The 26,925-nt window shown below is 40.5% G+C and overlaps 1 protein-coding gene across 5 annotated transcripts in view; it reads right to left on the bottom strand.

Moving 5' to 3' along the window:
• Positions 1-25,530, bottom strand: part of kif6 (kinesin family member 6) — a 57,128-nt gene extending 31,598 nt beyond the window's left edge. For 4 of the 5 annotated variants that reach the window (XR_003750955.1, XM_028992474.1, XM_028992483.1 and 1 more), the window contains exons 1-11: positions 25,417-25,530; positions 23,818-23,918; positions 23,140-23,214; positions 19,026-19,173; positions 18,685-18,794; positions 16,226-16,355; positions 14,450-14,656; positions 14,182-14,325; positions 13,866-13,952; positions 5,741-5,844; positions 3,243-3,348 (exon numbers count right to left, since the gene is read on the bottom strand). Coding sequence is in view for 4 of the 5 variants with exons in the window: in XM_028992474.1 (XP_028848307.1) it covers positions 3,243-3,348; positions 5,741-5,844; positions 13,866-13,952; positions 14,182-14,325; positions 14,450-14,656; positions 16,226-16,355; positions 18,685-18,794; positions 19,026-19,173; positions 23,140-23,214; positions 23,818-23,918; positions 25,417-25,476 (1,272 nt within the window). In the remaining variant the exon portion in view is untranslated. Of the gene's footprint in view, positions 1-3,242; positions 3,349-5,740; positions 5,845-13,865; positions 13,953-14,181; positions 14,326-14,449; positions 14,657-16,225; positions 16,356-18,684; positions 18,795-19,025; positions 19,174-22,898; positions 22,975-23,139; positions 23,215-23,817; positions 23,919-25,416 lie in introns of those variants that run through there. The other variant, XM_028992493.1, reaches the window with a different exon arrangement.
• Positions 25,531-26,925: the final 1,395 nt, after the last annotated feature.

Below are 26,925 nucleotides of genomic sequence, written 5' to 3'. Positions count from 1 at the left end.
CATTGGATTTAAAAATGTTTCTGAACACACAACAACGGTTGTTCATGATGTCACATTTTGAACATCAACACAATGCAAGCAATGGAAGGGCCACCAAAATTGGGCAATAGGCTATATTCCCTTTTACGCATTGATAGACTGCACAGTAGAGTCAAAGGAAAGGGCACAGGTTATAATAAGCTTAGGGTAAAGTGCCCTTACTCAGTTATTATCTGCATGAAATCTGGAATACTATTTTGTTCTATCATGTTTCATGATTCATCCAATAGACTTAGGGTGGTAAGTATTTGATACACTGCACAACAATCCAAAAAACCACATTGTATGATTTTTAAAGAATTAATTTGCATTTTATTGCATGAAGTATTTGATTACCTACCAACCAGCAAGAATTCTGTCACTCACAGACCTGCTCTCCTATAGCCCACTCATTACATGTATTAATTGCACCTGTTTGAACTCATCACTTATATAAAAGACATCTGTCCAACCAATCAATCGGACTCAAGCTTCTTAAGAAACTCAAGAAACTCAAGATGACTATCAATCTCCCTCAAACTGAGGATCCATGCGAGACATCCCCTCATTCAGTGTCAATGGAATCATAGGAATGAGGAATCATCCCAAAACCATTTGGGAGACTTGGTCAATGACCTGAAGAAAGCTGGGACCACAGCTGGTCTACCACTATGTACCATCCGACCTCTACAACTAATACAAAATGCAGCAGCACGACTAATCTTCAACCTTCCCAAATTCTCCCACACCACCCCTCTGCTACGTTCACTCCACTGGCTCCCAGTAGCTGCACGCATCAGGTTCAAAATACTGATGCTGGCCTACAAAGCCAAACATGGAGTAGCACCATCCTACCTCACAGCCCTTATTACACCTCGCACTGCACCTCGTATACTCCGAGCCTCCAGTACTGCTCGCCTGGTCCCTCCATCTCTGAAGGTAAAAGGAAAACATTCATCTAAACTCTTCTCCGTCTTGGCCCCTCGGTGGTGGAATGAACTTCCCCTCGAGGTCAGAACAGCTCAGTCACTGAGCACCTTCAAACGACAGCTCAAGACCTTCCTCTTTTAAGAATATTTAGATTAAATTGTTATTTTCTTGTTGTCGAACTTGTGTACAGAATCCACAACAGAGTGAATTAAAAGATTGTATTCATAGTTGGGGTCCTAGTAAACCGGAATTGATCTCTTCATCGATGGTAACTTAAGCACGTTGTAAGTCGCTCTGGATAAGGGTGTGTGCCAAATGCCGTAAACGTAATGTAAATGTCTCAAAGGTTTCCATTAGTAACAAACATCGTAATAATAAGGTTCCCCTGCTCAAACCAGTACATGTCCAGCCCTATCTAAATCTTGTCCAGCACATGTCCAGCCCTATCTGGATGATCTAGAGGATGTATGGGAGAATGTCATATCATCAGATGAGACTAAAATAGAGCATTTACATTGATATCATTTAGCAAAATAGAACTTTTTGGTATGAACTCCACCTGCCATGTTTGGAAGACAAAGGATGAAAACCATTCCAAGGACATTGGTCTTCTAAGTTCTAGCATGACAATGACCTGAAACACACAGCCAGGGCAACCAAGGAGTGGCTCTGTAGCATTGGAGTGGCCTAGCCATTTCCCAGACCTGAACCCAATTGAAAATCTATGGCAGGAACTGAAACTCAGTGTTGCCCGGTGACAGACCAAAGATTTGGAGAAGATCTATAATGGAGGAGTTTGCATTGTGCAAACCTGGTCAAGAACTAGTGGGACGATGTGGTTGAAATTAGTATTTTCCCAGGAACAGTAAGCAACCTCTGACCTCTATAATTGTTTCTGTACCAAATATTAATTTCTGTTGTATAAAAATAAATTTCTGTTGTATAAAATACCATAATAATAATTATAAATCATACAATGTGATTTCTGGATTTTAAAGATTCTATCTCTCAAATCTATTTCAAATACTTATTTTCCCCACTGTATATGAGTATGTAATGATAGTAAGTGTAAAGAGATGAGGGGAAGCAAAGATCCAACTCTTGATAGAATTTATTCGAATTTATATAAAATGTAAACTAAAACACAGATCACTGAAGCATTGTCACAATTAAGAAATACAATATATCTCTAAGTGCTGACATGTGACACAGCAAGGAAGGAATGCTGTGCCCAGTCATTTGTCCCACTGTGTTGACTGTGGGAGGTGTTTAGGTAGGGTGCAAATCAATAAAAACCATCCGGCTGCAAATAAACAACCAACTGAACTGCCAGCTTCGGACCACGTGTTCGACATTCAACTCCTGCTTTCTAATTGGTTTAGTAAACACTATAAAATGACTGGAATGCCCTTTAATAAGGTGACTCAATTCACTCCCACTACACCAGGCATAACTTTACCTTGGATCAGGGGCAGACAACGAACATGAAATGTATGAAAATGTTCAAATTACTGAAAATATTTTTTTATCTATTTATGCTTTAAAAAATAATAATCAAATGTCTAAGGTAATTCCTCATAAAATCAGAAGGGGGGGCTGTGTGCTACTTGTAGGGACAAGGTGTCTAAACCATTTGGTTCTACACCAAACACATTGAATAACTCATTTTTAAACTACATAAGCTACATGAATCACTGCTGCTTCTTTTAATGTATTAGAAATGAACATTACAGAAATTGTACAGAGACAGACTCATCAATGCAAAAACTTTGCCAACAAGCAGTACAAAGAGTCAATTCAATTCCCTTTCAGTTGAACTGAAAAACTCTCTCCTAAAGATCCGCACACATTTAACCCAGAAATGGGTTAGAGAAAATGGACTGACCAAACTGAAAGGCCTCACTATGACTCCAAAAAGGCCGTAGATTTCATTCCCATTTCCAGACATTACTGCAGTGAGACCATTTTCCAACCTTGTGGAGTCCTAATTTAACTAACAGAGAACTTTACACCTGGCATTTCTGAGGGGAGAGCAGAGGCACAAGCTAAACTACATCTTTAGTGTCAATACAGTTATTTGTGCACTCACAATAAAACTGATGATGAGCCTCAAATGAGATGCTCAATGGCACTTTGATTTAAATGTGGTTTGGGGTACCTAGAATGTACAAATTTCAAAACTTCCCACTTCATGTGGAACTGTTCCAAATGATTACATTTGTATGATGACAGGCAGAAATGGGTAAAATGCATTGTTGAAAAAATATGTGATCATATCGCTACCAAGTTGGTACCTTGAGCTCAGAGAAGCAGTGACAAATTTTTCTCATGTCAGGGCCCACGTCTAACATCGCCTCAGAATCCGAGTCATCCAGATACACCTTCAGCTGCTCACCCAACCTAGAGAAGACAGACATTCAAGCTGACACACAGACACACAAGACGCACCTCAACAAGTGGTCTTAGAGATCAGAGTGGTTGTTATTTCACACATTTTAGTGTTGTCCACTTGTGTTCAAATCACCCAAGATTTAAATCTAAGTGTAAAGATGGGCATAACAAGCAATCAAAGCATCAAACTATTGGAGAAATTGGTTAAATTCTGAGTCAAAGCAAAAGAAAATCGATTTACTTTAACACGTGCAATGGTTCCACTGTGCTGGCCTGTTGATAAACCATCACAAGATGATACTCTAAACATTGGCTCTTCGCAGCCACAGGAACCCACAGAGAGACGAAGATCCAGACATTTTTGATGCTAGCTCAAGCGCTGTTGTTCACATTTTCCACTCCAGACTCGGCGGTGTGAATCTACGTGGGGTTTACACAAGGGACAACTTTAAACAAATGCTGGTCTTATGTTTCACGGCACTGGAAGTCATCGGGTTCATTCAACATTCAGCTCCGGTTCCAAACCATCATCTCCCCACTGAACACTGCACAAAGACTTGTTTTCCTCGCAGCGATTGCTTGTGTTAATGGTCCGCAAAATGTTTGTCCAGCGGGGACACTTGTGATAGGTATTAGAGTATTTAGTCTACAGATAAGCCCTGATGCATCAACATCCCCATTTATTTGACACGTGGGTGCAGTCGAGGCATAAACAATAGAATAAACAGGTGAACTCATGACGGTGTTATCTCTGCTAAAGCCAACGTGGTGAAATTTATTAGATCCTCCCTTCAGGACGATCTTGCATCAAGAGTGATCAGCAAGCATGTGAGAGAGGAAATAATAAAACAGTGGATGACAGTGGGTGAGGTAAAGAGATCAGGCATGCAGAGATCAGCTTTTGTGGAGCCTAAACAAGTGCCGGTTCCTGTCACACAATTCATTTACATTTTACACTGATAGCATTCATCAGACGCCTTAATCCTGAGCGACTTAGAATCAGCAGTTACAGGGACAGTCCCCCTGGAGCAATTTAGGGTTAAGAGTCTTGCTCACACACATTCCAAACCCAGGACACGATCCTCAAGATCCAAATGAATGAACCATTATTTTCAACTAAGACGATCAGATGATGATTGATATGAGAGGTATATACACCACATTACTAAAATTGTTTCAAACAACCTACATGTAACACAATAATGCACTTGGTTGTATTAACACTGTGTCATCATAAAATGTCCATAAATTTTATAAAATGTCTGGGCATCAAATTTGGATAAAGAATAGCCTGAAAGGTCCCTTATTATGATTTTTGTTTTTGCTTTAATATAGGTCTTAGTGGTCCCCTAATACTATATCTGACGTATATTTCCGAAATTCGGCCTTGGTGTAGAATTACAGCCACTTTTAATCACTCCCTCAATGAGATTTCCTCAGGACGTGCCGTTTCGGTGTGTGTGGCTTTAAATGCTAATGAGGAGAGAGGAGCGACGATAAATTGGATAAATTGATAGAGAATAGTTTTTTGAAAATATAGCATAAATTTAAAAAATATATATCATGAAATAAAAAAAAATCTGCACATAGGTATTTTTTCATTCAAAATAAACCTAAACTACACTCCTACTAACTGCAGAACAATGCAAATAAAAACACCACAAAAAAGGGCAGCAATGTTCACAAAAAGACCCTGGCAACTTCATGGGGGGAAATATTTTAGTGTATCCATGGTATAAAAATATTCTTTGCCTCCAATGTGTGACTGCTGAAATTCTTCATGGACCTTCATGGATCTCTCTCTCAGCAGTATATGTGCAGTAAATGTGCTGGAAGGGCAGCGAGGCCAGCACAGCAGTGTCCTGAGATGACTGCGTCCACGGATGCTTCTGTTCAGATCATTACAGGCACTCAACCTCCTGCCCTAAGGCCAAAACAAAGCCCTTGGGTTTCAAAACCATCTGAGCTCCAGCACAGGACAAATGGAAAGCTGCCTAATCTGTCTTGTGACATCTAACAGTGCTTCTTTGATGTAATCTCAAAGCTTTGAGGGAAATGCGTGCTTATGTGCTGATCTCACTTCCAGTGCTTTCTGGGGTGAAAAGAATGAAGCCCCCAAATTGCTGTGATTTGCTGTCTTTGACATCAGGTTAGCAGTTAGACCATGTTAAACACAGAATCTATGGCTGGGGAATCATTGTGCTTCAAACTAATTTTGAAAACTGGAAGTTCAGCATGAAGTGTTCTTTGTGGTTTCTTCCCTAGACTGAAAGACTCATCCTACTGTTCACAATTAACATGGATGACACATGCACATTGAGATCTCCTCATGGTTTCCTCTGTTTCTTTGTTTAAACCCACATCCTTAACAAATGAAATTAATTAAATGAGTGACGAGTACCTTTGGATCTCCTGTGGAGATAGCTTCTCACTCCTCTGCTCTCCAGTCACCATGGCAAGCTCCCCTTTCAACAACTGGACTTCTTTCTTTAAGCGTGCAATTAGCTGGAAGAAAAAAAAAAAAAATGTCAGTTTGCCCAAACCTATAGAACCTACTAATTATTATTTTAAATTATTTTTTAAATGGTCTCCATTTAAATAGTTAAAAAGGTGTTAAAAGGGTGTTAGTCACTAGGTCAATGCATTACTGGCAAATCATTTTAGTAAACCTGGATTTTCCCACCTGGTATTATCCTACAAGTAAATGAACAACAAGTGTATTAAGTATTACATACATGGATGTAATATTGGTGCCTCAAACATAGCTAAAATGGGGACCCCAACTAAGGCTGGCCACCTAAATTAGTAAAGAGGTATTTGGCTTTGCTATTGATGCTGTACCGTTTTTTGCTTTCTTAAAATACATTATTTCAATACATAAAATACATTATTCAGCTTCACCTGTCAAGACATTCAAGACAAATGGACAGACCATTCATACTGGCCACAGGTCAGCAGGTCAATATGAAAGAGCAGATAGAGTCTCAGAGATTAGCAAACAGGGTCAGACTTCATGGGAGCTCCTGTTACATCTCTGGAGCTGTCTGCAGTCACATGTAATTCTTGAGATTATTCCAAATATCCCAAGGCCTTTGGACTAGGTTCAGGATGAGGGTCAAGAGTGAAAAGATGAAACATCTGTTCCACTTAGATCACAGAGGATCAGACAGTATTTAAGATGTATGTGTATATTTATGATGGTTATGATAGGATGAGCACAATGGGGTATAAAATTAATCATAACTGAACTCTAGACCAGGAAACATTTAAAGATCATTAAAAATCATGTTTCCAAATAAAAAAAGTTTCCGTTAATGTCAGTTCTGCAAATCTTTCTTACAACTAAACCTCAATTGAAGACACCAAAAAAGACCATGCAGCTTTTCAAAGGAGAAAGATAAAAATTAAGGACAACTGAAAGCATTCCAAAAACTCTTCACAAAGTGTTTTTAAAGGTCAGAGGTCAAAGGTCATGAAACAACACTCACACACACACACACACAAACACTGCAACATTAACAACAATAAATCTAACTATATGCTGACTGCGCATTATTCACAAATGCCCAAAAAATGTTGGATGCTGTAGGTCTGTCAAGAGTGTCTTGACAGTTGCTTGTTGCTGCAGTGTAGATAAAGTTCTTTTGTTAAAAAGGGGAAATATGCATCTGTGATCTCTCATGACAGAAACCAAGATTTGTCTGCCATTGGGAAATAAATTGAGCTGTTCTCGACTCCCTTACTGGTGAAAAAGAGTCTGAATTTAGAACTTAAAGAAATTATTCTCTGAAGAAACAACATCAATTTCTCTCCCTACCTGAGTTCTACCATAGTTTCCTCTAATGCAGGGGTCTCAAATTCAAATGAGCTGGGGGCCGCAGGAGAACAAACTCAGTCTGGGCCACATTAGGCACATCATAAAAAAACTTTGTTAAATTGCACTGAATATGAATGAAATACTGAAGAACATGAACATCATGACATTTACTTATTGTAGAAAGTACCAGAATAGCGAATGCAACAATAGGCGACTGCTAACGGACAGCAGACAGGAGCTATAGCTGAGCCACTCCTCTCTGTGACATTGTCAACAGAACATCGATGTTGGCCATTAATCTAATTGTTAATTTGCAGATTCATCATGACAACATTTTGTTGTTGTGAAATGTTTCTCTGCACACAAAATGTGGTAAAGTGTCCTTTTAGTTAGTTTACAAAAAAAAAATTTATCTTGCCATCTTTTCAACAGTTTTTACAACCAAAAACTCAAGACATTCTTAAGATAACATTCACTGAATAAAAATCATATAAAACTCACAGACCGAATTAACATAAAACATCATCCCACAAAATATCATCCAATAGGCCTTGAGTTTGAGACCCCTGCTCTAATGAGACAACATGTAAGAAGAATATTCAGTCTGATCGGCTCACACCTTTGGTAGCAATTACATCCTCAAATCTTTTTGAATACGAATCCACAAGCTTGACACACCTATCCAGTTTGGTTCATTCCTCTTTGCAGCACCTCTGAAAGATGGGAAGTGTCGGTGCACAACCATTTTAAGATCTCTCCAGTGATGTTAAATCACTCTAAGACATTCACAGAGTTGTCCTGAAGACACTCCTTTGATGTCATGGCTGTGTGTTTAAGGACGTTGTACTCCTAAAAGAGGAACAGTCACCCCAGTTCGAGAGTGCTCTGGAGCAGGTTTTCATCCAGTATGTCTCTGTACATTGCAATCATCTTTCCCTCTATACTGACTAGTTTCCCAGCGGAAAAACATCCCCACAGCATGATGCTGCCACCACCATGCTTCACTGTAGGGATGGTATTGTCCTGGTGATAAGCGGTGCCTGGTTCCCTCCAAACATGATGCCTGGCATTCATACAAAAGACCAGTGAATTTTAATAAGGGTCATAGAATATTGAGAAGTGTTCTGAGAGTCTTCAGGTGCCTTTTGGCAAACTCCAGATAGGCTGCCATGTTCACTCTACCATACAGGCCCGATTGGTATATTGCTGCAGAGATGGATGAACTTCTATAAGGTTCTGCTCTGACTACAGACCTCAGTATCTCTGACAGAGTGACCGTCACATTTATGGTCACCTCCCTTGGCCAGAATCTTGGTGGTTTTGAACTTCTTCCCCCTTGACGATTATGGAGAAGACCACTGTGATAATTGGGACCTTAAAAGCAGCAGGAAAAATTCTGTAACTTTCAACAGATTCCCCAGATCGACATAATCCTGTCTCAGAGGCCTGCAAACAATTCCTTTGACTTCATGCTAAGTTTGTGCTCTGACATGAACTGTCAACTGTGGGACCTTATATAGAAGGTGTGTGCCTTTCCAAATCATGTCCAATTGACAGTTTTTTCTCCACAGGTGGACTCAAATTAAGTTGCAGAAACTTTTCAAGATGATCAGGGGAACCAAGCGGCACCTGAGCTCAATTTTGACCTTCATGGAAAAGGCTGTGAATACTTATGTACAAGTGCTTTTCCAGTTTTTTAGTTTTAATATATTTGCCAAATCCTCAAATAAACCTTTTTGAAATAAAACATTTTGGAATAAGTCTGTAACATAACAAAATGTGGAAAATGTGATGCACTGTGAATACTGTACCGGATGCACTGTACACCCTTGAGCTACACAGCCATGTGTTTGGTGTTTTGGCTTTGCCTTGGTTTAAAATGCCGTTCTGCATCCACCACTCCCATAGGCTAATACAACATTAACAGCTTTGATCTCCACATCTCACGAGCAGTCAACCGGTTTTATTACAGACCAAGGAACCACTCATGGCCTCACAGTTCTCCAGTTAGCTACTTCCTGGTTTAATAGAATCACAATATAATAAAAACGAACCTCAAGGATGCTGGTCTGTCATAGTAAAAGGGCAAAACACTATAATTAAATAAAAATCTTAGTGAGTTGACTGCCTAAATAAAGTAACCATTACATGAATTGCATCTTCTATAAAAGGTACCACAGTTTTCAAGAAATTACAAAACAACTTGTTCCCTGCAGGGTAGGTAAAACAGTCACTGAAACAAAACCACAGCTATTTTAACACCCACTTCCAAAAAAAGGTTCCATGGCTCCCTGCTATGATAGCAGGTATGTGCTAATAAGGCTGCCTAGCTGCAATAATGTCCCTTTTCCAAGAAACTGAAGCCTGAGTTTGGTCAAGCAGAAAGGAGGTGGCTATATTTAGGAGAGTTGTCACTGATGTTAAGAATGACATTCAACCTGTAATTTGCATTAATATGTTGGTTTTAAAGAATAAACTGAACGGATGAACCAAAAAAATCTTCAATCCCCTAAATATGTCAAAATAGATGTTACACAAGATTTCAGCCAAAATCTGTACATATTTGTTTACTCAATATTCGTACATTCAACAAATTCCTGTCCATCATCAACAGGCATTACAAATGCAGTCCCTTGTGTTGTCTGCCACATCTGCTAACATGCAGAAAGATGTTCAGTACTTTTATTCCAAAATTTTAATTGACTATTGAATCATACTTTCTGGAACCTATCCAATATGGAGTTTTTTTTGTAACGCCTAGAAAATACACACCATTAAAATATTCCTCATCTTAATGCTCATCTTGACATCTTTCAACAAGAACATCTATTCCCAGACTGTGGTCGATCCCAAGATCAATTCATACAACCATGCTTGCCCTGTTCTTTCTCATTCTGCTTTTATTCTTCAGTGTCATGTGGAGCTGAAATTGCCTTTTCATATGAAGTTTAAAGGTTATAAGGTGGTACCCAAATAAACGTACTCCTGTGGTTAGGGAAATGTAATATCCTTGTCTTTCCTAGTCACAAGGGCACTGCCAGGAAATACATATGGATCCAGATGGCCATCTCATTTTATTTCATTTTCATAATCTGTGTGGCAAATCGTACCACCCGTCTTCTTTTAAAATTGCATTTTGAGAACGAAATATGGACACAGACCATGGGATAAACACTCTTTAAATCAAACAGGAGCTACAGAATACAGGCAGCTCCAGGATTCCTACCAGCCCTGACACCAGTTCAATTAATGGGCAGCCGCAGACTCTCTTAAAAATACCTAAGTGTGGTGTCAAATTGGCCAACCATGAGAGCAGGAGAGTAGTAGTAGCTTTAGGCTACTTTGCTTCGGAGAGGAACCCAGGGATGCAGAAAAATAATAACCTGGAAAGGAGTTCCATAAGAAAAGAAAAAAGGGGGTAATAAATGAGAAGACATTGCAATGAGAAGCAGCTGGTGTGAATCTCAGCAGATAAAAATCGAGCCACAGAAGCCAGTTGATGATAATTGCTGATGAGATCCATCTTCATTCCCCCTCGCCCCATTTGAAAAGCCTGAAGGCTAGATGTGGTTCAATCCAATAAAAACAAATTGTTTTTCCTTCATTAGCACATGAAGATCTCACTAGTGTAGAAGCAATGTCTGGCACAGCAAGACCCTTTTCAATCCTACGCGGACCCCCAAAAGAGTGTCACTGGCTGACTGAGCTCCTCAGAACAGTACATCAGTTGTTGCAATCATCTGACCACTTGAAACTATTCTTGCTTGTTCAGAAAACAGCCAACTCATTCTTTATAAATGCAGCTGTTGGTAATTAAATCTTAGTAAGTGTCCCAACAGTCCCATTTTTGGAAGTGTTGCCAATAGGGGTGAAAAAAATAATAGATACACTTGAGTATCTAATCAAACTACCCTAATCAAACTGCTGAAAAATTCTGCATCACATATACATCACATGGACTGAGTATTGTTACCCACTATAGTATCCGATAAGTGATTTGATGCACAATATATTTTACATTGCCTTCCCTCAAGTCGTTTAATCCATAAAGATGATTTCTCCATTCTACTGATGCACCTTATTAATACATTCATCTACAAAATAAAAGTAAAGTAACTAAAAATATGAACTACATGTTTCCCTGCAATAAAATTGTATCCTTGTAAGTTGACCAAGGAATTGACAGAAATGAAAACATCTTTAAACTTCTCAATATTCTATGACCCTTATTAAAATCTGCACTCGATATCTAGCCAGCAATGACTCCAGAAAAATAAGGGTTGCAATTAGATTAAAGCTGAGCATTAGAGAACTCTAAAGATACTGCAGTGCAATCAAAAATATTTCTTCTATGAGAAGTGCACTCCATATCACTATAAAATGTGTGTGGTATTAAATAACCCACTTAATAATTGGTTGTCAAAAAGAAACAACATCAAATGTGTCATATCAGGTTCCCCGTCTGTAATTCAGTTAGTAAAAGGTACAAACAAACCATACAGTTATTCAGAACATACTAATGCATATGCCACATGAGCCGAGTAAAACCACCTCTCAAAAGTGAACCTCCTCATCTCTAGGTAGAGCAACTTTTAAATCATGTTCAACCTCACATTGCTGAAGTTGACCACAGCTCAAACACTTTATAAATCTGGGTCAGTGGAACTGTAAGATCACATGATCACAAAAGTTCAGTATGTGTCAAAAACACCAATCATCATGGAATTGCAATTCCATGATGATTATAAGGTAAAAACACACAAGGCAGGCAGAGCAAATTAGATTTAATTACAATGGGGCAGTAGTGCTCTGTAGTCCCTCTTAAAAATATAAGAGGTCTGTCATTTTCATCATAGGTACACTTCAACTGTGAGAGACAGAAAAAATCCTACAATTCTTTGCCTTATTCTGCTACTTGTAATGAAATATTCCAAAAATGTTGTTGATGCCCAGTTTAGGTAGTTGGCTAGCTCTAGGTAGAGTCCTGGTGGTTTTTGAACTTCTTCCACTTATGGATGATGGAGGCCACTGTACTCATTGGGACATTTTCTGTAACCTTCCCCAGATTTGTGCCTTCTGTCTTGGAGGTCTACAGACAGTTCATTTGACTTCTTCCTTTGTTTCTTGTGCTCTGACATGAACTGTCAACAGTGAGACCTTATAAAGACAGGTGTGTACCATTCCAAGTCATGTAAAATCAAGTGTTTTCTCCACAGGTGGATTCCATCTGTAGAAACATCTCAAGGATGATCAGGGGAAACAGGATGCAAGTGAGCTCAATTTTGAGTTTCATGGCAAAGGCCGTAAATATAATATAGTTTTTTAGTATATAATATATTTTTTAAAATAAATTTGTCAAAACCTCAATTAAACTTTGTCATTATGAAGTGTTGTGTGTAGAATTCTGAGGAAAAATGTAATTTAATCCAATTCAGAATAAGGCTGAAACATAACAAAATGTGAAAAAAGTGATGTGCTGTGAATACTTTCCGGATGCACTGTGTATTCCATGAACAAGAGTTTTGCAGTCTAATACTGTAGTAATCTGTGGGGCAGGGTACATTATTTATTTTTTTATATCAGCAGTCAGTGTGCTCATTTGTCAGTAAAGACAGCTGACATGTTTATGTTTGCTCTAGAAAAAAACAAAATGCACAGTTTGTTCATGGGGAATTGTTGAACATTTTCAAAGTTTTGGATACTTTGATTATGTCTTTATTTTCTTTTGCATTGTAATGTCTGAGTTGGATCATACAATTCAGAATTGAATGTAACTTTTACTCAAAGTAAATTTTAAATTAAGTAATTTGTTACTTTTACTCAAGTAGATTTTTATATGGGTACTTTTACTTTTACTTGAGTAGAATTAAGCAAAGTAAAGATACTTTAACTTGATTAAATTGTTTCAGTACTCTTTCCACCTCTGATCATTTTTACAGAAAATTACCTGCAAACAAGCAAGAATTCTGGCCCTCACAGACCTGTTACTTCTTTAAGAAGCTCTTCTATCCTTCACTTGTTACCTGTATTAATGGCGCATGTTTGAACTCGTTATCTGTATAAAAGACACCTCTCCACACCTTCAAAGATTCAGACTCCAACCTCCCCCATGGCCAAGACCTGAGAGCTGCACAAAACTGAGATGAGCCACCTTGTGGAGTACAAATGATCTTGAGAATGATGAGGAAATAGCCCAGAACTACACCAGGGAAACTGGTCGATGAACTAAAGAGACATGACAATGACCTCAAACACATTGCTGTCCAACAAAGGAGTGGCTATGTAAAAAGCATTACAAGGTTCTGGAGAGGCCTTGCCAGTCTCCAGACCTCAATCCAATAGCCAAAATACCATCTACAGTGTATGCAAACCTGATGAAGACCTACAGGCAACATTTCATCTCTGTCATTGCCAACCAAGGTTACATTACAAAGTATTGAGGTGAGCTTTTGCTATTGACCAAATATAATTATGCAAATAAATTCTTTAAAAATCATACAATGTGATTTTGTGGATTTTTTTACAGTTGAAGTGTAACTATTATGAAAATTACAGACCTCTCTCATCTTTTTAAGTGGTACAACTTGCACAATTGATGACTGCCAAGTGCATATGGACAGCTAAACACAGTATATAGTACACAAGAATAATGAAGTAATAAAATAATTCATTAACAAGGTATCTGAATGCAAATATCATAATTTCTTACCAGCGCAGGGTCCAGTTCCTCATTGAGCCAGGCTTCATTTTTAATTAGAGCAACACGCTGGGCAAATCGACACGTGGAGATGGACTCCTGAGTAGACAAATTCAGAGATCTGGTGAATTTGGCTACATAAAATAACATCCAAGCAGTTATTATCAAAATCTGGGGAGTAAATATGCTGCTATTCTGACCATGAGTGTTACCAGGGACATATAATTCTCCCATGGTTTGGAAGCAGCATATTGCAGGAAAACGGCTGGCATGGAGGGATGCAGACAGAACATTGAACAGAGCCAACGGAACGAGGCGCGACACTCACGTCTACATTCCTCTTCTCAGCCGACACAGTGGCGATCATCGTGGTCATGCAGTTACCCCCAAGGCTGTCCCTTAGCACTGAGGTCATCATGGAGTTTCGGTAAGGGATATGGGACCGGCTCTTCTCAGAAAGAGCAATGATGACCTGGAGGACAGTATTGATACATGTATTGGTGGTGTAATTCTTCAAAATCCTGACTCCAACTCTGAGACAAATTCAGAACAGAAACAGTAATAGGGCGTCAGTTGAAAGAGAACCTCAGCATTACCTGCTCCAGGAAGTGTAGGGAGAGGTTAATGTACTTGGACTCAGTAAAGTGCTGACCACCGGCCCCAGTCCTGCCCACACGCTCAGAGCCTGCCAGGTCCACCAAATGCAGCTTGGAGCGTCGCAGTGTGGCAGACCCCGGCTCCCGGCCACACAGGTGGATGGTGAAGATGCAGTGGGAGCGGGTGGATGCCTGGTTCATCGGGGTCTGTGGAGGAGCAGTTTGGAAGAGTATGCAGGAAAGCACTGTTGGTGGCTTTTCAGATGATACTTGTAATTAGTGATAAATCATCAGCACTATAATGTCCTTCATGATTCTACAGATTACTGTTATCCTAAAATGGCCGTGATAAATTGTTAGTTGATGCAGCCATTGTGCTAAAATGTGTAATATTATGGAGAAAAACACACATAACTTTACAATGCTTATACAAAGACACCAGGATAGGTCACTACTAAACCTAAAGTTTTTCACTCTGAACATTTTAGGCCCTATTGGTTTTAACACGCCCTTGCATGAACTTGCACATCTGACAAACAATAAACATGTGCAATAAACTTGCAAATGCTAAGTTTTTGTCCTGGCTAAAAATAACAGGTGGACACAGTGTGGAGCAACATGGAGTCACCATTTTTTTGCAGGGGTGTGAACACTTTTTAGCCACTGTAGATGCCTGGTTTTAAATGTTTCTTGTAAGTCTTTTTGGAACTGAATGAAGTGCAGTATGCAGCATTCTGTTCTCCTTTCTGTAAGCACAGCAGAGCTCTGGATCCCCTAAGAAAGAGAGGTGCACTGGGTTTACACTCCAAAGTGCTGACCATGGCCACACACTTCGAGCTGAGACTATGTCAGCATGGCCAGATAGGGGGTCTCCAACAGACTCAACAATACAGATGCTGTGCAGTGGGGAGAGGTGGGGGTGGACTGGGTCAGTCAAGTCTCCAAACACAGCACAAACACATTTCCACTGTAGGACCCTGACAGTCACAAGGCCAGATACACAAGGTTTGCATCTAGTCTTCTTTCAGTCACAAGGCTAGATGCATAAGGTCTGTTAGCATGACTAACAGGCCTTATGCATCAGACCTGAGAGATGACAACACTCAAATAAGGCAAATACATGGAAACTGCCAACATTCACACAGTTTTAATGGATAAACCTCTGCAAATCATGATTAGATGTAATTGCATACCAATATTTCAACAATTGATTCCCTACAGCATATTAGATATACATCTCATTTGTGTTGTAACAGGAAATAGCTTCTTCTTACAGCAGTTCTCAACTACAGACTTGGGGACCCACTATCCTGCACAGTTTCTGTATTTCAAGGCAGCTCAATATCTGATCAATATAAACATTTCTTTAGCTGGATCGAGACACACACCACACCAGACTCTCTCCTAGGCAGGCTTAGCCAGTGACTAAAAACAGAAAGGACTTACGGTGACTCGAGGTTTGCATTCTTCTATTCCATGGAACAATACTGGCATTCCATTGGCCAAAACCCAGAGGTCACACTCCTTAAACCACATGCCCACTCAACACACACACAGCTGCCAGAACAATGCCAAGCAATTCTTTTGTAGAACATGACCGACTTAGTTTCACCAAAAAGGTATAACAAGGAAACCTCAGATGAAGTTTTGCTGTTTTGCTGTTCTGTAACATCTCAGGAGAAAAAGAAAGAAAAACAGTGAACCGTGTTTTTGCATTTCAGCTAAATCAGCAGTGCCAGTGATAAAAAAAAAAAAACACAGCAGATTTATGCTCACCTCTGCAATCATGCGATTGGTGTCTCCAAGGAAAAGCAAATTGAGAGCCTCTTTTTCATTGCCTGCCTGTTGCAGGGACAAGTTCTTTAGGTGGATGTTCTGATCTGGGTCTTCGAGGATGGTCACCCTCCTAAAACCATGAAAAAGGACAATGAAAAGGACACTGGAAAATTATTACAAACTCAAAATGAGAGCCACCATGTGGCATATAAGCAAACATAAACTGGGAAAATATGCGGAGAAAATTACATCTCATTTTTTAAATTTTTGTAAACGAATCAAAACAAACCACATATGTAGGCCCAGGCAGGTTTCAGGCAGCCCAACACATGCCAGGACCATCTAGAATGTATAATGTGATAATGGACAGGCTAACTTCTTAAAACAAACAGCAGATGAGTTATGCCCCACATCAAGTGATTTAGAGCTAAGAAATGGCTTGTCCAGACGACGAGGGTTAGCCTCGGAGCAATAAACCTTGAAATGGTTTCAGTATCGCTGCAGAAAAGACCATCTCGACAGCCACGGCTGTCAAATGGTCCTGTCTCATGCCTCTCTCTTTTTTCAAAAAAGCAATTACACTTCAACTTTCTGGAGCTAAAACATCTGACATATTTCAAGATCAGGCTACTGCAATCTACGTCTTTTATTCAGCAAGCTCAAATTACTGACAGTTGTTAGGCATTGTTAGGCAAGGAAATTTAACATCTCAAGCCAGACCTGTTGCCAACAGAGACAAAGAAGTCCATCAAGTGATTGTGGACATTGTGTGTTTAAAGACTGACCACCTCCTCTTCTTCTTTCACTGCATCCAACCACCCTGACTCTGTCCAGTGTAAACAAACTCGAAAATGAGAAAAGCGAATCGATGGAAAGCAACTTCAAAACATCCGCAGGGCCTAAATTAGAGGACGGGCTTACTTTTCCATTTCAATTCCAAAGACCTTAAAACCAGCAATAAACACGAAAGATGGAGCGACCTCTAAAATACACATTTCAAGTTGGGTTTACATTTGGTGGTGGTCAGGAAAGAGCCCATATGAGTATGGGGGGATAAGCATTTTTGATCATCTGCTCTGACGGACAGACCACTCAAACAGCAGTTTCGGTGCTTCGGCTTCCCTTGCAGCCAGCAGCAGGCATCGTCTATTTTCAGATGTCTGTTATTTGCGGGTTTCTCAGCCTTCAGCTGGGTGTCCAGGCAGAGGGAAAAGAAGACAGTAAGAAAAAGAAAGTAAATTAAACAACAAGGGCAAAAGAGCGTCAAACAAAAAAGGGGCAGATTGGCATCCGCTGTGGCATTCGAATTCACATCCTGACCAGGGCATGGACCTCACGATGCGAATCAAATGTCTGAGGGGGAAGATCAAGGGTGCAGAGATCAAGGAAATAAAAGGAAAGACAAAGAGACACAGAACAGAACCAGGAGCTACACAGACAGATGGAGAACCAGGTCAGACTAAATTACAGCCCACAGGCAAAAGTAAATGAAAATTCCTGTCCTGCGGTTGAGTCAGATATCAATTCACAGCGCTTTGTCAGCTGACAGTCTGCTGGAAACACTAAAGACTGCAGAGGCCTTGAGCATGCTGGCACATCATATTCAGGTGTAAAAGAAATGAAAATCACTAAGTCAGTGATCATTGAGTGTAACATAACAACATACATATGTTGATAAAAATATGTTTTAGTGCTGCCAACTTTTCTCCCAGTTTTGATTTTATGTACCATACAATCTTTTAATTTCACACTTTTGCAGAGAAGAAAAAAATTGGCAGTTGAGACAAATTTTTCTATCAATGTCGGTCCTCATTGATGTTTGAAAAAGTGAAAGTGAAGTGATTATTATTGAGATATACAGCACAGCACACGGTGACACAACAACATTTGTCGTCTGCTTTTAACCATCACCCTTGGTGAGCAGTGGGCAGTCATGAAAGGCGCCCTGGGAGCAGTGTGTGGGGACAGTGTGTGTGGCACCTTGGCGGTGACCTTCTGATTACGGGTACGCTTCTTTACCTGCTAGGCCACTACTGCCACAACATTTGTGCACGGTGGCATCAAACAGAACAAGGGGGCAGAGCATAGTAAGTTGTTCACCGCAACCCTTATTTTATTGTAGTTGTTCTGGAAAATAAAAATAACCCTGTACCAAAAATACAGAATAAAACCCCAAATTGCATTTGTACTGCACCAAAAGGAATAAAAGACTCTCATGAGTTGTATGAATCTGTGAGACTACATACCAGCTTTTCTGGGATTTATCAGATCATCCAAACAGATCATTCAATGAAATAGTTTTCACTGCAGTTAGTTGTCAGATTTGATATGTCATGTAGTTAATGACCAAATCACTTAAAAAAGCCTGCCCAGCCTACTAGAAACTATAAATAAATATATAAAGCTAATAAATCAAGTCTGAGACCATTAAAAAGTATAGTTGCATGGCAAAGACTTACGGCAGATCCTCTAATCGAGAAGCTTCATGTTTGGGGTCAAGCAGGTCAAAGCCCATCTCATTATAGATTTCCAGGTAAGAAATGTGGATCGTGTAAGCCATAGTGCTATCCTACAGAAGACCAAGACAATCAAAAATGTAATCCTCTCAATAAATGATCATAAATTATCATGACATTTTAATCTAACAGAATACTATGCAGAATTATGCACTGTAGCCTTTGATTTATTTCACAAGCTACGAGTCAGTTAAATTGGTACTTAAAAAAAACTTTGTTTAATCTCTGCACCGAACACATCGGTTCAATACCAATTGTTTTCATTTGTAGGTGTGAGCCCCTACCTGGCTGAAGTGCTGATAGAGGTAAGAGAGGGTGCGAGGAATGATACCGCGGTCGCTGTAGCGCTCTGCGCCACCTGTGATGGTGAAAGTCTTCCCGCTGGCAGTCTGACCGTAGGCAAAGATGGTGCCATTATACCCCGCCAGCACACTGCCAACAGAAACACAGGATCTGAGCCTCGTAACTCACAGGCCTAACGTGTGGAAGATGAATAAACACATTAATCATTGCAAATTACATATTATGTTGAATTATATGTAATTTAATCATTTAGGAAAATTAGACTGCTTTTTTTGTGGCGAGCATAACATATTTCCAAATATGAAAAGAAAAAAGTAGAGCTACTTGCATCAGGGCCAACAGTGAGGATTTATATTAACCATACCATTAACCATATTTGCAATAAATTGTAATACAATTATAATAACATATTATTGTAACATAATTTTTTTAAGCTATATTCTATAACTAGCCATTCCATACAGTTGATGTAAGAGACATGCGCAATTCAGGGGTAGAGAGAAAAAGCAAAAAATCTCAAAGGTAAGAACTGCTGACACCATATTTAGAGTTTGACTAAATCTAACTTGACGTTACAAATCCCTTGGGCAAAACACATGCTGCCATGGCGACAGACGTCTGACTGTGAAAGTAAGGGCCGTCTGGACGCCTAAAGACCTATCAGGTTTGCACCAAGTTCTCTTTAGCTTGGCATCCCCCTTGCCACAACACGTGCCACCAGAAAACCTGACCTGTATTTCTCTTGATTGCACTCCATTACCAATGTCAGAAATATTTTTGGAAACTCCTGTGCTCCTCACACTAATTTTCATGTTTTCGCAATGTGACTCTGATTCAGTGGTCACTATCCCATCAGAATGGTGTTCACACATTTGGATTTTATGTCATATTTTATGCCAGTATTATAGTTCATTTGGTAGATTAGTTTTCTGCTGTTTCCATGACCCTTTCCATGACCACTGTCCAACACCAGGGTCTATAAGGCCTATAAGGGATATATTAAAACTATAAGTTGGCTTATTAATAATAAATATGTATATATATTACATTTTCATAATATTTCTGCTATTAAGATGACATTTTCAATTTTCACACCTAGACTTTTCACATTTCATTTATTTTCATTTCAGAACAGATGACACAAATGTGCAAAATCGGTGTCCGTAATAAGTCAATTATAACACATTTTTTGTGTTTGGGTGTTTTAGCAATTCTTATACCTCCCTCAAGGACATTGTCCGCTATATATAGCTCAAGAATGGACCAGTTACACAAGGAATACCTCAAGAATAGACAAGTTAAAAATGGAAAACAGGGAAACATTGTACGGCCATTCTAGGTGAGGGGAGTTCTTTGGGTACGTAAACAAACATGGGAGCTGAATACTGCACACACAGACAAAACAAGTCCACTTACATCACTGATCTACCACATTCATTGCTTTTTGAAGACATTTAAGAGCTGTTAAAATGCCCGTCCCTTTCCATGTGCTGGTTTTCTGTTTGTCCATAGACGTTGCTAATGATGTCACTTTGACGTCTTTCTGCATGCTTTGACCCCAGAAAAAAGGACCGTTTATAGTGTTTTTGAAACTGATCTCACCACAAAGTGTTGGGAATTGTGTGGTGTGTATGTGGACCACACATGTTATGCTATTCTTGCTGGTTTGTGGTGAATTGAAGTCAACTATACCCATGCAAAGACAAATAAAAGCTGTTAATTTTAGCCCATTCCCAACAAACAAACAACAAAGTGAATCAAATAAAGGTGAAGTGAAGTCTGGTCCTTCTTCTTCGCTTTGACAAAGAGCGATCATTTGGTTGGACCATGGCAGCTTTTTCAGATGGCAACTAAGGGGAAATGATACAATACAAACCATTTCTTCCTGTAACCTTCCACACTTTAAAAAGACTCTTTAGTAGGCAATACCCATTATCGCCCATTGAAGTTCAAAGTTCAGCACATGGGCAGCAAGGAATTTAATTACTATGACAAGGGATGTCGTGGTACTGATCTTACCCTCCTATCTGGAGTGGGAGTGGTTTTGTAAACTTTGTACATTTATAAACGCTTCAGGAAATTCCCCGTCAGACAGGAAGGAGAGAGCTGTCTCCCTCCTCTGAAGTCCTTTTTGGAAGAATGTGAGATCTGAGTCTTTGTGTTGACTGAAAAAGCACCGATAGCACTTAAGGGTTGGTGTGAAATTTGCAGTGACCCACAAAACAATATTTTCTTTCCAGGGCAGTAAAGTGAGAACCCAGGCTGCCCTGTTTGTTTTCTTGAATGACCAGACAGTATTTGCTGTCTTCGCTGTTCGTAACATCATTTAGTAAAACAGGTCTTTTCTCTTAATTAGAAAATAAAAAGAATAATCTGAAAAAGAGTGAAAATGAAAGTAACAGGATGATCAAATCTAGAGTCTCTTCAATAGTTACCAATCCTTCTGAGACCCAGGATTTTAGTTTGAAAATATAATGTCCCTACATAAGGATATCAGGACATTGTTACAATAAAACACAATAGTTGTGTAGCAATACCATCACTAAAATGGGTCAAATTCTTATACCATTTAAAACTAAAGACAAGTTTCAACCTCAAATTGGATGAGTGTTAGAACCCTGCGAACTTTGTTGCTGTTGCTGACAATGACATTGCTGCCATCTTGATTCCTTTATGTGTTGTGTATAGTGCTTCTCTGACCACTAGAGGGCAAAGGTCCCCAACTGAGGCCAACAGGTTTAAATTGAACAGAATAAAATATTACGATAAAGGGAAGTCAAAACGTAATGTCCCTATATGAGGACGCAGGGTTTCTGAAAGCTAATCAATTCTAATGCATGGTTTTGGGGCTTAGCTGATTAACCCTGTTTGACAGCAGAGTTCATAGCTGGAGCACAAAGAGCACATAAAAATCAACAGGACATTGAAACTACCTCTTTGCCTATCCCAGAGGAGGCTGGGGTCAGAGAGTAGGGTCAGCCCCTGGAGTGGAGAGGTGTAATGGGCTATGTTTAAGAGGTCAACAGCAGCCCACCAGTTGTGGGAATGAAACTCAGAACTCTCCAATCGTGAGTCTGATGTGCTAACAACCAAGACACTGCCACCATAAATGGTAATGTGTGCAAATGTAGACGTCCTGGGTTCGCAAAAAGTCCTCCATGTAATTAATTATCCACTTAAATAGTTCAGAGAAAAATTCATGGTGTCAGTACAGTTGCACTGCAGAGCATTTGAACACATTCTGTAGGGTTGAGATTGAGTCCCAGGGGGAGGACTGCACAGGCAAAGGCATTTTCTTGGAATTTCCTGTGATCAGCTGGTCATGTTATTGTTATCTGAGAATCATCTGTCTCTCTTTCCTCCTTCTCCTCCTCCATCATTTCATTCCATGGTACTGTCAGTTGTTTTTTTTTTATTTCATTCTGGCCCTTCACTATTTTTCTATTTGTGGAATCTACATAATTATCTTGTTAACATATGAAGTGATAAGTCTGGCCTCTGTCTTCCCCTTAACCCGAGTCACAAATGTCTTTAGGACTATTAAATGTCTCAGAGGAGCCCTAACTTTCCAAACTCATTCTTTTTGCTGACATGGGTCATAACTTCTGATGGGTAGGCCAATCCATCGTTTTCGCCTTAATGTCAGCTGTTATCAGCTGCCCTGGAGAAGTCAAGCTGCATATACAGAGGGATGTATATGAACCACCGGTTGGGGTTGAGTGGAAAATCTCACATCACTGTACATTACACTATTTGTGATACTAAATGAAACCACCATTGCTTCCATGTGGACTAGTGTTGTGTAATGCATAGGGATGCAAAAGTTCTTACGCATGAGCCCACAGCATACTTACTGTTACAGTCTGAGTCCTGAGATTCCTTGATTTTTGTACACCCTCAAGGACCATCCCACCACCACCCTCCAAATCCCACAAAACTGGATCCGGAATATAAAACACACACAAGGGTTCGTGCAGATCAATAGATGAATGCCCGTCTGTGTCCAAACAGGCTTACCAATGTGCAATGCTACTGCTTACTGACGCTGTGATTACATACTGACCTGGGCCCCAGGGAGTGCTGCATCAGCCTTACCTGTCAGCTACAGGCTTGGCGACTGTATCAAAAAGTTCTTCTTGCTTGGCTGACTGATCAAAAATCTTCTGGAACCTAGGCAATAAAAGATAATATACATGTTACCCTGGATAAGGAATTTAGGTATTTAACCAGCCCATTGTGAACAACACTAAAACAATTATGTGCTACTGAAATTGCAGGTATAGTTATATAGAACCTTAACAAAATAGGCTGAAAAACAGAATTCTTCCTCATGCTTTTGAACTACTTTTAAAGTAATTCCAAAAAGGATAAATTCCATGTGTGCGCAGCAACTAAGATGTTTATTAAAAGGGATCGGTCAATGCTGGTTTACAGGAACTGTGAATTACAAGACCAAATGGACATTTAAATTTACAGCATTTATCAGATGCCCTTATCCAGAGCGATTTACAATCAGTAGTTACAGAGACAGTGCCCCCCGGAGCAACTCAGGGTTAAGTGTCTTGCTCAGGGACATAATGGTAGCAAGTGGGATTTGAACCTGGGTCTTCTGGTTCATAGCCCACTAGGCTACTACCACCCATACCACCCATGGACAAGAGATGCTTTGATATGAGTTTTATAGCATGCAACGATCAAGCCAGACTCAAGCATGTAGGCTCTTGTACAGGCCTATCCTCACATTCGTGTGTGGGGTGTGTCGTTCTGCCTCACCTAAATTTGTAGCTCTCTCTTTTGTTGTTGATGAAGCCATCTGCAAGGTCCTTAGGCACCACAAAGCCCAGGCAGGAACCATCGTCTTCTACAGAGTACACCTAACATTGAATGTTCAGATTGAAACAGGTCACAGTGGGACATTCATACATAAGCAATGCAGGAGCCAAGAACTTATTATAGTGCTAACATGTGTGCCCTATAAGGCAGCAAAAATAAGTATAAACCTTGCATTCATCTTATCATTACATCTTATCATTATAAGATGCATGCTGGTCAGAGTAAGTGCAGGGCTGTGTAGATGAAGAAATGGAAACTGTGTATTATACAAGTCAATGCTGTCCTCAGCATCTGCTAAACAAATTAAAAGTTCAAATCTGATGCATCCTGTACTAAATTGAACCACTAAGCCAAGCCTCTTCTCTATATTCCATGTTCTTAAAGTAGGAAAATGTGAGATTTCAAAGTTATTTTAAGGCCTGCTGCACTGTTTTTGGATGGTAATGTGCAGCACATGTTGAGAGAAAAATAGCTCACATTTTTAGATTGCCACTAGAGCAATCAAAATAAATGGCTCTGCATCCTGGATTACTTCACAATCTTCCACAAACCGCCTATTATTAAGCAGGTCCCACAGAAACACCCCTGATTCCCCCACCGTGCAGCAGCCCCGCGGTGACATAAGAGGGATGATGTTCCCTGGATGCACATTTTGGCTGTTTAAAGGAAGAGGGTCTGTCGTTCCCCTTCCCTCCACGCAGTGTGGGCTTCACACAGCTGTGACCCTGCACATGTCTCAAGACTGACAGCAGAAATGCGCAACAGAACATGAAGCCACATTCTGCAACCAGGGGAGCTTCCATACAAAGCGGCGCCAATATCGGCCAGGCGGCCAGCTGCAACCCAGCCCTCGCTTGACGTGATCCGGAGACATCTACAGAACAGACTGTATTCCAGCACGAACCACGCACCCCGCTAATAACGCACGAAACACGGAGAAACGGCCGTAGGTGAAGCTCTGAACATGCTCTCGGGCCGCCTGAGGATGCGCTTACTCACTGGCAAAGAGTGAAGGAGGACTGAGCCCTCAACTCCAAACTCCAAACCTCAGCGCGGTCTTGGCCGAGCTGGGAACACACTCGCCTATGAAGTCACAGGTTCAAACCCCACTTACTGCCATTGTGTGCCTGCGCAAGACGCTTCACCCTGAGCTGCTCCCTGGAAAAGGTGATTGTGAGGCGCTCCTGATGAACGCTGGGTGCATTATGGGGATGAGGACGAACGGGGTTTCTATGTGCTCATAGTCTTGAGCAGACCAGGTTCATATATATCACGCGAATACACTCTGGACCATCCGGATAACCAGATTTTTTAAAAAATGAGGTAAAGTGGGGTTTGTTTTAGGCATGGAACACTTTTTCTGTCCCCAACTATCGTCGCTCCGCGGTTCGTTTAGTAAGTGTGATATATGTGACGTATCTGAAACATGTTTTGAGCCCTTGCAGGCATGTGAGAAACATTATTGCTAACGTTCCACGTTCCGGCGCCCTCACTTGGTCGCTCGGTGCGCCGGAAAGCCGCGCCGCCCCGGGAACTCACCGCGCCGCCTTTCGTTGTTGGTTTGACGCGGGCAAAAATCTGAATTGTCTGCTTAACCATCGTTAATCCCGGCGGCGGCGGCGGCGGCGGCACCGGATTTCGCTCCGGAGCTTCGCGTGCAGCTGTTGCCAATGACAACGTAAGACGTGACAGGTGATTGGTCCACAGCGCGGCCCCCGCACACCGCCCCCGCCCACTTTTCGGCGGACGCACTGACATTTCTATTAGAGCCATATTCCAGTCTTTTTGTCAAGACGACAGTGAAAGCGTGTACTTCAGCACAACAATGTAGAGATGTGCGTTAATGATGTTCACGACCGCTAATATCCAGGTTCACGTGAGAATGTCACTCGCAGTTGACATTAACCTGTGGGGTTTACCGCCATTCTCATCATCCAGGAGCATTGATGCATGGATATATATAGTAAATGTGCATGCTATAAGCATTTGTGAGGTATCAAGAATTAGTCATGTTTTGAGGCAGTGGTGAAGGTTGCCGGTTCGAATATCGATCCGCCAAGGTGCCACTGAGGTGCCACTGCTCCCCGGATGCCTGTCATGGCTGCCCACTGCTCACCGAGCGTGATGGCTTAAAAGCAGAGGACACATTTCGTGTGCTGCACTGTGTTTCACAATGACAGTCACTTCACTTTCATTTCGTTTTGTATTTATTTAAAAAAAAACAGTCCTTTCTAAGAATATTAGGTGATTACTTTTAACAGTGATGAGCTTTGGCACAACAGTCAATGCACCAAAAAGCATTAATTGCAGCTTAGCTCAGGTGAGTAAATCGCATATCCACAGTGTCTTATCTTCTTGAACGCTTATTGGATTTAGTAAATCCTCAGGACCTTCTTTCTCTATCTATCTCTCTCTTTCTCTCAAACACACACACACACACAGTGAAAAAGGCAGCAAAATAATTTCATTGTGTTGTCTGATTCTGTATCAGATGAGTAGAAAAATTGCTGGTTGTGCTTTGGCTAAAGGGGTTGAAGTTCAGTCTAGTTGAACTTTGAGCAGCGTGTCTGCGCACCATGCATGTCATGTGAGTAATGGTGATGAGAGATGACCTCTTCATTTGAGGCATTGGCTGGCCTCAAACCATCTAAAGACAGCAAAGATTTAAAATACATTTTAAAAATCCACGAAATCTATTACTTTCCTTTGTCTTCTGAAAAGCTAAGACTTTATGAGTCAATTATAAAGATACTTTTTCTGCACAGAATAGCAGTGTACCTTCCTTTCCAAATTGAGTTACAGTCCTGCAATGTCTTCATTGGCGTCATAAATTTCCTTCACGGCAGCACAAAATACTGTGCCCTGCACCGCCGTTGTGGCATGCCAGTTTATGCGGTGCACTCTGTTAAGCATGTGCCGTTATCCCTGTACGGATTTGAACATGACCACTGGCCTGACAACAACCTTACGGAAACCTTTTTAATAATTTTTTTCTTTTCTCTGGGTGTTCAAATGGCAACAAAACCTGTTATGCAGTTTTAAAGATGT

Source organism: Denticeps clupeoides, chromosome 1 (genome assembly GCF_900700375.1).
Source record: "Denticeps clupeoides chromosome 1, fDenClu1.1, whole genome shotgun sequence".
NCBI lineage: Eukaryota > Metazoa > Chordata > Actinopteri > Clupeiformes > Denticipitidae > Denticeps > Denticeps clupeoides.
This window is presented reverse-complemented; position numbering and strand designations above follow the sequence as displayed.